Source organism: Cucumis melo, chromosome 8, assembly GCF_025177605.1.
Source record: "Cucumis melo cultivar AY chromosome 8, USDA_Cmelo_AY_1.0, whole genome shotgun sequence".
NCBI lineage: Eukaryota > Viridiplantae > Streptophyta > Magnoliopsida > Cucurbitales > Cucurbitaceae > Cucumis > Cucumis melo.
The window spans coordinates 31,383,623-31,400,018 of record NC_066864.1 but is presented as its reverse complement, the minus strand read 5'-3'; the positions used below and the strand labels follow the sequence as shown (position 1 = coordinate 31,400,018).

Sequence of the window (16,396 nt, the reverse complement as noted above, 5' to 3'; positions counted from 1 at the left end):
AGTATATTAATATAAAGTGCCTATTAGAAGAGTATCAAGTGACAGGAGTAGTCAAGATCGATCAAGGTGTATCGTGTCTATTAGGTGTATCAAATGCGTATATGATGTGTATAATGTGGATTGTGTTTCTTTGCAAAAGTAAATAAGTTTGTGTTATAAACCTAATTTTTAAACTTATTTTGTCATACATTCAAGAAGTCCCTAAACGATTTTAAATATCTTGCTCAAAGTTTTAAAGTTGGATTTCACACCCTAAAAGAAAAAAAGTTTAACCTAACCAAATTAGTTTATTGGTACGGTTTAGTTATTTAACATAAAATTGAACATATTAGTTTCTATTGTAAAAAACCAACAAGTAGGTTTGATTGGGTTCTTTTAAACATCTATCTATCTACCTATCAGGGCTTCTATTTCATTTTGGATGAGTAAAAATTTGTAGTATTATTATTATTTTTGTAAATTATTATGGTGCATGTACATATGCTGTTATTTTTTAAAAAAAAAATCTTATTTTTTGCATAAATAAATAGGTCAAATTTTAATTTCTGAAAAAAAAAACCAAATTAAAACAAAAAGGGAAATAAAATTAAAATACACAACAAAAAAGAAAATTAAAAATGAGAAAAAGATCCACATAGTTCCAAAAACGTACGAAAGGAAAATATAGAAAACAAACCATAACCAAACTAAAAATTTCAAATCATTGATTTTATCCTTAATTGAACTTTGGTCCCCTATTTTACAAAATCATTGGTTTTAAAATGAAAAAAAAAAAAGGAAAGAAAAAGTGTGTCATTTTGTTGTATCGATTTACATTATAAAATTTTAATTTGTAAATATATTTGTGGATACATCTCTACATGAAAAATATCAACAAAACACCGAGAATGTACACTTCATGTTAATAATAATAAATTTTTAAAATAATTTTGACAATATTTTATGCTTATTTGCTAGTTTAAATATTTTTTATAATTACAAATTCTTCCTCTAAGTAATCTAGATAGGCACCAAGAACTAATGAGATATCAAATCACTAGATACAATAACATCAATCTATTGAGGGTAATCTTTAAGTCAAACACCACATATCCATTGTTTCTCATATCAAAAATTTTTGCAGATGAAGAGATGATAAATGATAGTCTATCAAGAATATACAAGGAAAACACTTCAAATATACATGCCTGAATATAAATAATGGTATTAGAATTTAATGGATAAACATTCGAGGATGTTCGATAGAATTGAAAAATTTGTTTCAACCTTATAAATGGATAAAACTCTACTTTCAATTATAATAATTCCATCCAAAAATATCAGCCATATCAAGCTCAGCAGAGTAGAGCCTCTACTAGAAATCTTTATGGCATTAACATTTTTGTCTATCCACACAACCAAATACATAGGTTCACATGTGACATTTTTGTGTACTGGTAAATGATGTAAAAGGCAAAGCAAATCTTTTACTATACAAATCCAAATTAGAACTACATGCACACACGAATGACAAATCCAAATTAGAACTACATGCACACACAAATGACAAATCCTGTTTTCTAAATTTATTGTGTTTGAATTGAAAATCTAAAAAGCAGGATTCCAATTAGCATATAAACATAATTAAAATGGTTAATATGAACCTTTGCCATTTGATATCACAACAAAATATATAAAATACAATTGTGCGATTTGACTTCTTCAGGTGGAAATCTATGTTTTTCAATAATCCTTCTATTACTTCCTACCATTCGATGCGGAGGCTATAATCGTCGAAACCGATGATTTTTTCAACATCCCGACGATTTTTCCAACATACTCAAACTTCCTTCAATTCGATGCAAGAGGTTTAATCTCATAATCTCTACTTCGAAAAAAAAAATCTAACGAGTAAAAATAATATTCTCCTCTGCACCACAGTAATGGTTGTATTCCCAACAAACTCAAAACTTTTAAGGCATGTCCTAACATATACTCTAAAGACTACAAGGAGAAACCCAATAAAATAAGAGATGCTAAAACTTTAGTTCCCACAATTATTACTTGAAAACTTGAATAATTATTTCATACATAACCATTGTACCCAAACACCACAACGGAGATTCTCTTTCAAATCTCCAAATGATATTATATTGGCAAACACCTTTAGTTCTCTCCATCCCACAATTCCTCAACCGTCCGGTACACATAATTCTCATTTATAAACATATCTCCTTTGATAACCCTTTCCTGTCCAAGTGAAGAACAGAGTGGATCTTAGTATATTAACATAATAACGAACTCAACACAAATATATTCCACTCCGAGGAAACAAATAAGAATAGAACTATGTTTACTTACTTGATGGAACTCAGAAAACTTGGCAAGCAAATCTTCAGGTATCGACCAATCGAAAATGTTGAAATTTTCTTTGATCCTCGATTCAGAAGTACTTTTCGGAAGCACACTATGACCCTTTTGTAGTCCCCAACGAAGGGCAACTTGTGCAGGAGTCTTGCCAAGTTTATCGGCAATCTCTTTAAGAATTGGATTTTGAAGAACATCATTACCCTTGAACAGCGAAGCTGTTCCAAATGAACCCAATGGAGAGTATCCCTAAAATTGGATCAAGTTTCAGCTATACTTGTATATTCCGAAGTCATTGAAGAAAAAAAACATCCAAGTTTTTTCAACTCACACTTAGATGAATTCCTTTTGATTTGCAATATTCACGTAATTTGTCCTGCTGCCATAATGGGTGACATTCCACCTGATTGACAGATGGAGGAACGCGAGCTACCTCGAGCAGATCTCCAAGTTTCTTGATGGTGAAATTGCTTACACCAATAGCTCGGGCTTTTCCAGAATCAAAGAGTGCTTCCATGGCTCTCCATGTGCTTGGTATGTCTGGCGTAATGAGGTTTTCAGGAGCAAAGTCAGTAGATCCATGTTTCATCCGAACTGGCCAATGGATCTATTATAAAGAAGTTTAGATTAGAGTGCACCATCAGTAAAGTATCCATTCAAAAACATATAAAATTGTTGTAAAATATCGTTAGACCGACACATTGCTAAATAAACCGCTGACTTCAGCAAGTAGAAGCTCTTAATGACAATTCTCGAGTAAAGTCGTGCAATAATACATACAAGGTAGAGATCAAGATAATCAAGCTGCAAATCTTTCAAGGTTCTGTCCAGTGCTTTAGGAACATCTTCTGGAGCATGATCACTACACCTGCAGGCAGGTCAATGAAGTCACTTAGAGTCCTCTTGTTTGTACTGTATCATTGGGAATAATTTTCTTTTACAAAATTTAGGGTCCAAATAAGGTTAAGGAATTAAAAAGGAAATTCACTTAAGCAGGGAAAGTTAAAATTGATGCCAGTTCCATAATGTTTGGAAAAGAATAAGATGTCACCAACAGAACTAGAAATGCAGAACAAACCAGAGTTTGGAAGTGATAAACAAATCCTCACGCTTAACTACACCTTCTTCAAAAAGCTGTTTGAGAACTGAACCAATCTGCCACAAACAATAATACATTATCAAATGCCTCTCCCATTTACTTAAATCCCCAAAGCTTAAGCTCAATCAAAACATACTATGAACAGAATCTAATGGCAACAGTCTAGATTATATATTATGTATCCTCAAAAAAGCAAACAAATTAATAAGAAAAACACACACACACACACACACACAAGAATAACTGCCATTGATCAACATTTAATAAGTGATAATTTCAATAACAGATTTGTTTCTAAACTAAAGGTATAATACAAAATGTAAACGAAAGACGAGAAAACTGCTTCCAGTGAATTAGGAACAGATGTAATTACCTCTTTCTCATTGCCATAAAATTGAGCACAATCAATATGGCGATAACCGATCTGCAGCAACAATAAACACTCAGTTTACATAAACTAACTAAAAAAAATCACAATCCAAAACAAAAGTTCAACATTATAACTAAAAGCGTCCTCTGTTTTAACAGAGAAAACAAAGTATCGAGTTCGTTTTGCTATGACTTGTAAATGTAATTCTACTTTAATTAATCTCATTACGTCAACATTAACGAAGAGGACCTTCTCGAAGTATGATTTTGGTTGCAATTAAGAATCAAGAATCAAGAATCCTAGTAGTAGTAAAACAAAAACAGAAATGGGCATTACTGATGATAAAAAAGTAAGAAGAAAAGAAAAAGAAGTAGAAGAATATAAAGGAAAGAACCTTGAGGGCGGTGGCAATGGCGTTAATGAGGAGAGCGTCAGTTGCCTGCCAAGTTCCGAGTCCGAGGGAGGGGATGTTAGCTCCAGTATTCAAGGGGAAAAAGGAGATGTGAGAAGCCATTGAGGAGCAATAGAGAAGGAAATCGGAAAGGAAAGGAAAGGAAAGGAAAGGAAGCGAGAATTCCAATGAAAGGAAAGGAAATGCCGACTCCGAAATGTAATTATTGTTTTTGTTTTTAATTTGTTCATATTTAAAGACAACCACGCGGTGCAACTTGCAAACTATAACTCAAATTGTTCTCTGCAATCTTATTTTCCACTTTTTCTTTTCCTTGTAAAAATAGATTAAAAACAATTACAAAATGACTTGAAATCTTGAAGTAATGTTGAAAGGGGAGGGAGGGAGGGAGGGGGTGGCTGAAGAAAATTGAAAAGTCATGGTTGAAAATTATATACACCTAATTTTTTCACGATTTAGAATCCGGCAATATCCATTGAACAATAAAAAATTCATTGAACGGCGGCCATCACTAAGACAACAGCCGCATATTAAAAGGATTGTTGAAATTAAAAGTTGATGATCCTAACTATTCTCATGGTCGACGGATGTTTATGTCATTATTATGTTTGTATGCTTCAAACTTCAAACCAAAAGCCCGGATTTCTATAAGAAGCTTAGTTAAATTTGAATCAAATATATAACAATATTTTTTTAAAAAAATCGTAAATATAGCAAAAACTTTTAAAGTTTACCAACGATAGAAATATATTATTAATCGATTTTGCTATATTTATAATTCTTTTTAAAATGTTGTTAAATACTTAATTATTATTCTTAAAATTGTTATCACTAACTTTAAAGAACAATGTTTTATTTTGAAACTGTGAGAGGTGGTTTGGTCAATTGATTTTGAAGTTATTAGGTTTCGACGATGAAATTGCTATTTAATCATTTGACTTTTTTTTTTCAATATGCATCTCATGAAAAATATATTGAGAATCACAAATGACTTATCTCAAATCTTACAAAGAATTTAGTCAACATTTGTAAGGGTAGAAATGAGAGAATCTGGTAGGGATTCATTATTGGAAAGAGTTTCTAATTTCTGCAATAGTCATGACATTGAAGTTCTTAAAATGAATGCTATGTTTTTAGTTCGAGGACGAAAAAGTCGAAAATCTCAACCAATTTCAAATTTGCATCATTATCGTGTTGAAGTCTTCTATGTTGTCATTGATATGGAACTTCAAGAGTTAAATAATCGTTTTACTAAATCAAGTACTGTTTGAATTCGTAATTCATTTGCTACTTTTGATAGACAAAAACTTAGTCGACTTGCTCAGTTTTATCCAAGAGACTTTTCAGCTATTGAACTCTCTATGTTTGATGATCAACTTCAAAATTACATTATTGATATGCGTTCAGAGTTTGTTGAACTAAAAAGCATTGGTGATCTTGCAGTGAAAATGGTTGTTACAAAAAGAGATAAGGTCTATCCATTAGTTTAATTATCGCTTGCTCACATTAGTATTGATTTTACCGGTTGCAATAACTACTGTACAGAGAACATTTTCTGCTATGGATATTATGAAGACTCGACTGCGCAATCGAATGAGAGATTCATGGATGAATGATTGTCTTATAGCTTATATTGAGAAAGATTTATTGGATAAGTTAAATAATAAACTTATCATAGATCGATTTTAAAATATGAAAACTCGTGGAGGACAATTGTAATATGTATTAAATTAATTAATCTTTGAAGTTATTAATATTTCTTTTACATCTTTTTATTGTTTTTATTATATAGTGTCTTCCTATACAAAAATTTTGGATCCACCATTGTTTAGATAACTCATCAAAATTGAATCAGAATCAACGATGCATATGTAACTATTTGGTTAAGAGAATATGAATGATTGCAAATATAACAATTACATTCAAAATAATCAAATATATAACAACATTTTTTAAAAAATCGTAAGTATAGCAAAATCTGTCAAAGTTTATCAGCGATAGAAATCGAGATAGACTTTGCTATATTTGTAATTTTTTTTAAATATTATTAAATAATTAATTATTATTCTTAAAATCGTTATCATTAACCCTAAAGAATAATATTTTATTTTGAAACTGTTAGAGGTAGTTTGGTTTATTGATTTTGAAGTTATTAAGTTTGCGTTTTGGAAGATGAAATTGCTATTTAATTATTTACTATTAAAAATGTTTATAATCGATTAATTATTTGTGATTAATTCAATTAGTTTATTGATTATCAAAATATAAAACCTTTTAGTATTCTTTATTAATATATAATATTTTTATTTTTTTTCACTTTTAATACAAAAAATTGTTTCCAAAATATATTTGTCTTTTATTAATTAATTGAAATTGAAATTACTCACGTTGGACTTAATTTATTATAAACCTCATTAAATTAATATTGCATTCAATAGATGGATTAATTCCAGTTACTCATTCTTTAAAGAAAATTATAATTAAAACTATTTTTTATTTTTAATTAATTAATGTTTAATCCATATATAGAATAGATTGCATAATGAGTTAATCTATTAAAATTATATAAGATTTTAGTACTTAATTTCATAAATTAAATCCAAACATACTTGTTTTCTACTAAGTTTTAATCAACATTTTTCATGCAAGACCAAATATAGTAATATTTTATTTCCAGACATTCTATTCTTTATTTTCAGACATCTTTAAATCCTTAAACCAAACAAATCTTAAATGTGAAAGGTAGATTAACAAAAAAAAAAAAAAGATTGAATCAATGAAAAGCATAAAGAGAAAAGTAAAGATAGAGTTGCTCAATCAACATAAAAAAAAACAATAAAAATGTGAAAATATGAAATTACTCGATAAATATACAAGTTTTGGTAATGTATATATATAAATATATAAATATACTATAAAAACCATGATCTTTTATTATCAAGAATATTTGAAGCCATGACAAATATTTTATATTAAAAAATAATATTGAATGTTCTATCACGACATATTTTTATCGTCACAAAATCTCATATTTTTACTTTTTATTGTCAATATATTACACATCTCTTAATAATTTCTTTGATTATTGTCATTACACGAGATCTCCGTCGTTAACTAATTCTATTTTAACAAAAAACTAAAGTACAAATAAAAATAAGAAGAGTTTAATATATAGCAATCATAATGTAGATAATTTTGTTACAAATAAATTCACTAAGTACAAGAAAAAACTACCAAATGACCCCAAACAGACAAATATATAAGCAAAATATTTAGTAACTAATTCTAGGTAATATTTTTACAAAGAAACTAAATAAGAAAAGGTATTGCTACGAGTAACTACATTACGATAAGTTGTCACCAACTAAACGCCAATCAGTACTTGCTTGATAGCTTCACCACATAAGATAGTTTCGTGCAAGACCTAGTAAAAACACAACATTCATTTTAGAATTCAACTCAATATATCAATGACAATGATATAGTTATAAGAAATCTATTATTTGTCTTGATAAAGCAATTACTTAATTCATTACCTTAAAGTTAGTTTTAATTACGATCAGTTTCATTTTTAAATTTCATAATTTGTATCGATCCTTTCCTTTCCTTTTTTTTTTTCTTTTCTCATCAAACAGTACCATTTATTTTTGAAAATTTCTTATATAATGAAACAAATAATAATAATAAAATTGAAACTATTTAGAAAATATAACAAAAAAATTAAACGAGTCGTGGAAAATTGGATAGATTTTGCTATATTTGTAAATAATCTCGACTTTCTTACGATATTTGAAATACCTCTTTATTTTTTAACAATCAATTGGAAGTATCATTTCATAAACTAAATTTACAATTTTTTTAATGACATTTATGACAACGACAATTTATTTTAAAATTTATCATGGTGACATTTTTAAATATAGTATAACAAATCAAAGTAGTTACAAAATATAGTCAAATTTTTAGATTGTATCGATCAATGCATGCATAGATATTACTAAATTTGAAATTTTGCTTATTTTCGATAGTTGTGTCATTTACATATTTTTCCTTCATTGTAATTATGTTTAAATATATATTTAAAAATGATTTATATATATCTATTCCTTTTATATATATTAGTCCTTAGACTAAGGCTCACTTTAGCATATAAAAAATGATAAATAGAATAGTAATGTAAAGGTATAATTCAATTAGAGAAAAAAAAGAAAGGAAAAAAGCAAAATTCATATTTTGATTTTGATTTAAGGTTAGGCATAGAAGAAGAAGAAGAAGAAGAAGAAGAAGAAGAAGAAGAAGAAGAAAAAGGGAAAAGAAGAAGAAGTGTTTTGTGGCAATAGAAAAAAAGGGAAAGAAAAAGGTAAGAAAATGAAATTCCAAGTAGGAGTGTCATTGAGTGAGTCTGTACTAAAGCTAAAGAAAACTAACTAAAGCTGGGCCCACTTCACAATAACTAAAGTGATTAACGAAGTAATTAACAAAGTAATTGTTTCTTTAAGCTCATAATGAAAGGAAAAAAAGAAGAACGGGTAAATCAAATCCCAATCTTTTTATTTCTTCAACTCAACCATTTGGTGGGGTTTGATTCTTCTTCTTGCAATCCTCGTTCAGACCATATTAGCTTCCTTTTCTCTTCTTCAACTCCGAATTCTTTTTATAACATTATTGGAAATTAGAAGATTCTTGGGTTTTGTGTCTGTTCTTCTTTTTGATTTTCATCAGTTTGGCACTTGGAATTGACCGGATTCCGATTGGGTTTGGGTTTCCTATTGGCTCCTCGTTTGGGAAGAAGACCCACCGATCAATCCCCCGGCCTGGGGGCTGGCCTGGAGGTGGAGGATTGAAAAGGGGAAAAAAAAATGAAGGATTTAATTGGAAGACCGGGGACGATGAGTGGACTAGCATTGAGAATAGGTCAATCTGCATTTGCAGCTGCTTCAATCGGAGTTATGGTTTCTGCTTTGGGTTTCTCTAGCTTCACTGCTTTTTGGTATTTCCATTTCTTTCCCTGCTCTAGCTTCCGAATAACTAACTTAACACAATCATTTCTCGATTTTGTTTATTGTATTGAGTCTATGATTATGTTAGAAGAAAAAGCGCTTGCTTCCCCTTGAAAGAAGCCCCCTACTACTTGAGATATGACCTCTTTCTTTAACTTGATAAGCGATAAAGTTCATTCCTCTTTTGGGTGATTTTGGTAACTGGGAATTTTCTTACCCAAGATGGAAAGTGGGAGACGATTATGAAATAATAATATGCATTCCTGATCTGTGTTCTTTATAGAGTGTGTAGAGTTTGACATGTATGATATAATTGTGCAATGTCAAAAGCGTTTTTTCAAATCCAACTTGTCAAAGTTATCTGGTTATTGGTGAAAGCAAAGTCAGGGCTGCAAAATTCGAAACGTAGCATTTGCAAAAATATGTAATGTATGATAATCAACCTGCACCATTATCGAATTTAACCCGAGGTCTTATTTGGTTCCTGTTTAAGGTGACATTTTAAAGACTAATTTCTTATAGTGGTTGGTTTAGTTTTATCCCATACCGAAGTCTGGCTGGTGTGTAATACAGCATACAGTTTTAAATCCTCAAACTTTGACATTGTTTGCCTGCATTTAGTCTGCTGTCAAATAGGACATAGTTCTATGATTGAAGAGGCTGGAGTGTTAATATGGTACATGGTGAATTTTGATAACTTTTCTTCTTGTCCTCTCGGATTCTACGGTTGACAATTTGAATCAGCCCCAATTACTAAGGTCTATACTTGGAGAAATAGGAAAGAGAAAAGGGATCTGCAAAATAATGTTAATTAGTAAGGAATGAAAGTTATTGCCAACATGAGCTCAACTGAATTGGTACCTGTGTGTACCCGAGGTCTAGAGGCCTCGGGTTCAAATCCCCCCACCACTAAGTTGTATTACAATACATTATCAAAAAAAAAAAAAAAAAAAAAGAAAGGAAGAAAGTTATTCGTGAATGTGGGTGTGTGTGGTTGTTTTGGCCCATAGGGATTCTGTTAGTGTGGAAAAAAAGTCCTCTTAAGGGCACTGAGAAAGGGGAGTCGTTTTACATCTTTCGACAGTTTTCTTTCTGTAGCTCTTGTTGAGCCTTAAGGAAAAGGGGGAGATCTCAAACTCCCCAGGGTTCATCTATTTAGTAAATCATTCGGGACCTATCACATTTCTCCATCATTTTAGACCCATATCTATATTGGTGGGAATTTCCGTGATATGTTCTTTTATAGCAAAATTTACTTGAGGTTAGCATGAGATATGCATTTTGTATATTTTACCTTTGTCAGGACTTAGAAGATGAGAAGTGCTGTGTTTAGGAGTGTTTCAGTTGGCCACTGAATAGAATGACAGTCTTGCTCATAATCTGACTGAAACAAGCTCTTTTTCCTAAGAGCTAGTCCTAATCATTGTGAAAGAAACACCTTAGAAATGCCTCTTGCCTTAATCTTGAATTGATAGACCTGATTGAGCTGGGAAATGTGTGGCTAGTCCTAATTATTGCTATTTACAATTTTCTCATATATATATATATATATAAAATCATTGCCACTTACAATTATTATGTTTATATTTCTTCATAATTTTGACTGGTATGTTTTATTTTCGATTCAGCTATTTGATTGCATCAATGGGACTACAAGTGCTTTGGAGCTTCGGACTTGCATGCCTTGATATGTATGCTTTGAGGAGAAAAAGAGACCTTCAAAACCCAATATTAGTCAGTTTGTTTGTTGTTGGTGATTGGGTATTTATCTTATCCCCTGAATTTGTTAATGTTTCTTATTTCTTCAATTAGAAACATAAACGTCCTCATTGGCCTGACTTTACTCAAATTATCACTTGTTTGTTTAACTCTGTGTTTGATTGTTCATGGATGTCTTTAATCATTCTCGTGCCTTTATTCAACTTAACTTAGTTTAAGTTTGCATTTGATAATGTATGGTTATTGTTTTTTATGAGACCTGCTAAATGGAATTTAACTTGGAACACTCTAGTTGGTTTTTTGTTTTTTAATGCTTCTTTTCTTTTTGGTGAAGCTTAAATTGGTTTAATTAGGGTGCTTTTTTGTGCAAAATGGGCCAAAATTAGTCAATGTTTGAGTTGCTGTTCATATGAACCATTGAACACATATCGTCTTTTTTTATGGAAAATGGGCAAATATTATGTCCTCTTGAGATAGATCAACTCGGTATATTGCCTATTCTGAGGAGCTACTTTGACGTCTCGTCCAGACAATTTGGGTTCTATTACATCTTTCTTTCTATCTCATGTAGCAACTCAAAAATCTTTGTTGTCTTATTGTTTCCTCAAGTCTTTGAAAAGTTAACACTGGTTTGGTTTGGTTTGGTTTGAAATGAAATGTAAAGTAATGTATAAAATATGCAGGTGACAGCCACTTTAACCCTTGCTGCTGCGAGTTCGTCGGCTGGGATTATTTTTCTTTATGCCAAAGATTTGGACGTGTGCAAGTTTCATAAAGAACTTCCTTGTAGCATGTTTCAGATCTCCATAGCTCTTGCTTTTATCACCTGGGCTCTTATTGCTATGTCATCGCATGTCATGTTCTGGATTCTATTAGCCTCAGTTTAGAAAACTCAGGCTTGCAAAAGCAAGCCTTTTACAGTATTCCCAACCCCCCCCCCCCCCCCCCCCCCCCCCCGAATATGATCTGTAAATAGTCTCCTTTTTATAACATTCATTTTTTGACATTTTGTTTCTTGTACGAACTCTTCGTTTTTAAAACAAAAGAGATGTTCCCAATCTGGTCCAGTTTTTCTATGATTAGTTCATTCCCTACCTGAAAAGCTTACACGGATGATTTGTAATTTTATGTGCTTCTGAGGAAGATCTGTTATATTGATTCTTTACTATGAGAATCTTTCATGTTTATTAAATAATACAGTTTCTTTGTCATAAAGGACCATATATTTCTCCAATTTGCACACATACTTAGGACCTTAGAACATGTTTTCCTAGGATTCTTTGTACAGTTGTCCACCTCTTAATGGCAGTTATAAGATGTGCAGCAAGGTCAACATTCACAATGTTCTATGCTAAGGTTTGATCTGATTAGATTTGAATCTAGCGTTAGAATTGAAGAAGATCTTGTTCACTTTAATATCTATTTATTAAGAAAAAACAAAAATTAGAAAAAGGGTCGAAATAAGAAGATTGTGAATTTGTGACAGTTCAAGGTATACTGAATGACCTTAATAATTAAACCTGGAATTGAAGCTAAGTAATACATGTCTATGGAGTAATTGCTTGCATCTTTTTTCATTTTTCTCTTCTTTTATATAGGAAACTCAGACAAAATAAAATCGTCAAAAAGGTAGCTTTACAGTTATTCAATATTTCTAACCTCGTTATTAAGAATGGAAATAATGTTGGCTAGCTCATCAGCAACTTCTTTCATGGTAGGTCTATTCTGCCTCTTTTCATCCAAGCAAGCTGCTGCTAAAGACCCCAATGCTTTGATTATCTCCACTTCAACTCTGCTTGCTCTATGTTTAATCACAGGATCAACAACCTCCATCAATCTGTCTTCTTGGATGATCTTCTTGATATAAACTACTAAATTTACATCTTCCTCTTCTCTATTAAAATCAATGGCTTTCTCAGAAGTCAATAGCTCCAACATGACAACTCCAAAACTGTAAACATCACTCTTGTCTGTCAATTGAAAGTTTAGGTAATATTCTGGGTCTAGATAACCTAATGTTCCCTGAGCCCCAGTTGTAATATGGCTTGATTCAGTTATAGCCAATCTAGACAGCCCAAAATCAGCTACTTTGGCATTCAACTTCTCATCTAGTAGAATGTTGCTTGACTTTATGTCTCGGTGATAGATTCGAGGCATGGCTGAAGTGTGGAGATAAGCAAGGCCATCGGCTGTTTGCCGAGCAATGTAGAGTCGACGACTCAATGTCAATGGTGGCCACTTGCTTGAACTAGTATTCCCATGAAGGTGATCAAATAGGTTCCCATTTGAGATGTACTCATATATTAAGAGTGGTTGCTCGAGTTCGAGACAACATCCGAGTAGACGAACAAGGTATCGATGGTTCACCTGACAAAGAATCCGAACCTCGTTTAGGATTTGATCAATTCCCTTCATGCTACCCAACTTGGCACGTTTAACAGCTATTAAAGTTCCATCTTCTAGATTGCCTTTGAAGACTTCCCCATAGCCACCAGAACCAAGCAAGTTCTCTTTGGAGAAGTTGTTTGTGGCCTTCGCTATCTCTTTGGTTGTGAACATCCTCGCCGATTTTCCACTGCTGTTCGCAGTTAGAATCACTTCACGAACTTGTTTTGAACTCAGCTCGTTCCCTTTTGGAAGCTGTCCACGTCTTTTGGAAATTACAAACATGATTGAGCCTCCAATCACCATTAAAAATACTCCCGCCATTGCTGAGAATGAAGAAGTTTACACAGCACTGTTAAGTTAGTTCATTCTAGTTTTATACTCAAATGAATACACCATAATTTTTGCCTTTGACTTACAGACCTCCTCCAAGAATAACAGGCATCTTCTTGTGCTTCTTATGAATTGTCTTGTTCTGTATTTTCAAATCTACGTCAAATCAAAGATTTCATGTCATCAAAGATTACAGACAAAACATTCAAATAATGAATTTATATTGTGTAAATGTTACTAAAATTACTCACTATTGCCATTACACAATCCATTTACAGGATCCCACTTGAAAGGCACCTTACATAAGCATCTCATCTGCTTGGCGTTTGTATGGTCCAGCAAACAAGCAGAATTCTCCCAATTCCGGCAGTCCATAGCCACACGACACGGCGGTTCTCGCGGTGGCGCCCATTGAATCTCCACCCCAGGTTCCGGCCACTTCTTCGCCGGACCAGAACCACCCAAATTCACGAAACATTCATAAGCCGAACACCGCTCCTTCCGCACCCTGATTCTATACGCAGTCAAGGAACCGCCACTCGTGTACCAACAGCACGTCGGCGCCGCCTTACACGCTGCCATTGCCACCGGATTCTGCTTGATAAAGTCATGACAGACGCTATCGGGTGAACAGTTCCAATTATTTTCCAGAACTTCCATCGAACAGTTATAGAGCAAAACCGTGTTTCTTTCGGAAATGGTGAAAGGAAGGCGCGTGTCGAGCCAAAAACCATGGGTTCCAAAATCCGATGACACGCAGGAGTTTTTGGCCAACCCCGGCGGCCGGATGATCAGCTTCCGAGCTACCGGATTAACGGAAGTGATCAAATACGAAGACCCATTAACAGACTCAAACCAGAGCTTGTCGGCGGCGCACCGGACTCTGTAAAGAGGGTCACCGCAATCCGGACTCGTGCTGAGTGGGTACGGCACCGGCGTGCGGCCGCAGTCCGGGCAGCGCTTGGCCGGGCAGCAGAGGAGAAATGAGAGGAAAATGAGAAGAAAAAACAGGGAGGGAAGATGGGTTTCCATTAATTAGAAGTGGAGAAGAGAGAAATGATTGAATGATGAGAGGAAGAAGAGATTTGTGTGCATGGTCGTAAGTTCGTAACTGATAAAACTACAAAAAGTTTTGAACTTTACTAGTGGGGACTGATTTGGGTTCCCAATGCATAAAGAAGGAGAAGATTGCGAGCATCACTATGACTACAATACGAATTACATAACATTTCAATTATAAATGGAGTTCATTAAGCATAAGCATAATCATAATCATTCATTATGGTTAATGTTATTATAATGACATATTGAGAAAAATAAAAGTTGGTTTTATCCCATTGTAATTCAACAAAAATATGTTAATTTTGTTCTCTTTTTTTTTTTTTTGTTACGAGAGAGTAAGATGTATAAAATGGATGTATCCAAGTATTATTCATAATTTAATAACTATGCATCTTATAGACATATCATGATGCACGTTTTTGAAAATTGTAGGATGATTTTTTTTTTATCAAATTTATTTTGTTTGATGGGGTGGATTAGTGTCTTATTAGTTTGACTAATGTGATCAAATAATAGAATTTAAGTTTACAACTTTCCAAGATATTAGAATTGTGTTTAAATATTTGAGCCATTAATTTTACTTTTGTAGAAAAGAATTGTGTTGTTTTCGATTAAAGCAAAGTACTTTTTCGAAACTCGAATAACTTTAAGTTTAAATTAAATTAATATAGGTAATAAGATGAAGGAGTTAGTGAGTACAAAGTCTTTTATAAAATAATATCCAATTGAATTTGTAAGTCAGTAAGTATACATTAATTAGGATTATAATAAGGAAAGTTTTGTTTTCATTTTCTATTTTTTCACAATATGTGAAGGATGAATTCTTCAACCATATTGAGCTTTGTATGACAGTAAAGTAAACTATGTTTTGGTTTGAAAATTAATGTCATGAGTACTATAATACCTTTTACTACAGTCACAGGTTCTTTTATTAATAATAATAATAATAACAAAAATAAACTATTTAAACTTTAGACAAAAAAAAAAAAAAAAAAAACTAAAGAACAAAACTCCAATATACTTGATTTTGTACATTTTGACTTGAATAGACGTAGGTTTATCATCGAAGAAAATAAAGTATTTATTATTGTTATAAATATTTTTAATAGTTTTTCCATTTAAAACAAATATGCTTTTTTAACGGATGAAATTTCAATTATTTAGTGTACATTTTATTTATTAAAAATTTTAAAATAATATATTTAGATTCAATACAATTCTAGATTGTTATGGACGTATAACACTAGAATTAGAGTTGAGTTGACTAATTTTCTAGAGACCGATGATGGAACAATTTAATAACTTAATATGAAATTTTATCTTATTTCTTTTAAATATTTTAAGAATTCTTAATGAAAAGTTAATTAACTAAATAAGAATTCACGAAAAAATTAATCATTTAAGCGAGATTTCACTATCTAGAGAACGTAGCTATTTAAATTGAAAACTTTTCTTTAAAATGTCATTTCATTGGTTTTTAAAAATTAAAAAAAAAAGTTTAGGAAAAAAAATTTAATAAAAAATAATTTCGTGCAGAAAATCTTACCCTACTAATTTCTCGAAAAACCTATGCCCAAATTCAATTATAAAATTAAACGAAAAACTACTTGAAAATGAAGAATGAAATGGGAGGTGGGGAAGAAGATAACTAGCCTCTCTCCGTCCACTGA

At 31.9% G+C, this 16,396-nt stretch overlaps 3 protein-coding genes across 3 annotated transcripts; 1 reads left to right on the top strand and 2 right to left on the bottom strand.

Moving 5' to 3' along the window:
• Positions 1 to 1,623: 1,623 nt before the first annotated feature.
• LOC103490497 (NADPH-dependent aldo-keto reductase, chloroplastic-like) lies at positions 1,624 to 4,414 on the bottom strand. Its single transcript, XM_008450030.3, has 7 exons — positions 4,210 to 4,414; positions 3,819 to 3,869; positions 3,425 to 3,501; positions 3,127 to 3,214; positions 2,678 to 2,953; positions 2,341 to 2,595; positions 1,624 to 2,229 (listed from the first exon to the last, which is right to left on the bottom strand). Exons 1-7 carry the CDS (start codon positions 4,327 to 4,329, stop codon positions 2,146 to 2,148), a joined length of 951 nt encoding a protein of 316 aa, XP_008448252.1. The 5' UTR covers positions 4,330 to 4,414; the 3' UTR covers positions 1,624 to 2,145.
• Positions 4,415 to 8,743: 4,329 nt separating this feature from the next.
• On the top strand, positions 8,744 to 12,022 carry LOC103490490 (CASP-like protein 5B2). Its single transcript, XM_017044920.2, has 3 exons — positions 8,744 to 9,217; positions 10,856 to 10,988; positions 11,630 to 12,022. Exons 1-3 carry the CDS (start codon positions 9,087 to 9,089, stop codon positions 11,831 to 11,833), a joined length of 468 nt encoding a protein of 155 aa, XP_016900409.1. The 5' UTR covers positions 8,744 to 9,086; the 3' UTR covers positions 11,834 to 12,022.
• On the bottom strand, positions 9,667 to 14,923 carry LOC103490481 (wall-associated receptor kinase-like 20). Its single transcript, XM_008450007.3, has 4 exons — positions 13,916 to 14,923; positions 13,755 to 13,820; positions 12,606 to 13,657; positions 9,667 to 10,021 (listed from the first exon to the last, which is right to left on the bottom strand). The coding sequence occupies exons 1-4, from the start codon at positions 14,694 to 14,696 to the stop codon at positions 9,968 to 9,970; spliced, it is 1,953 nt and encodes a 650-aa protein (XP_008448229.3). The 5' UTR covers positions 14,697 to 14,923; the 3' UTR covers positions 9,667 to 9,967.
• Positions 14,924 to 16,396: the final 1,473 nt, after the last annotated feature.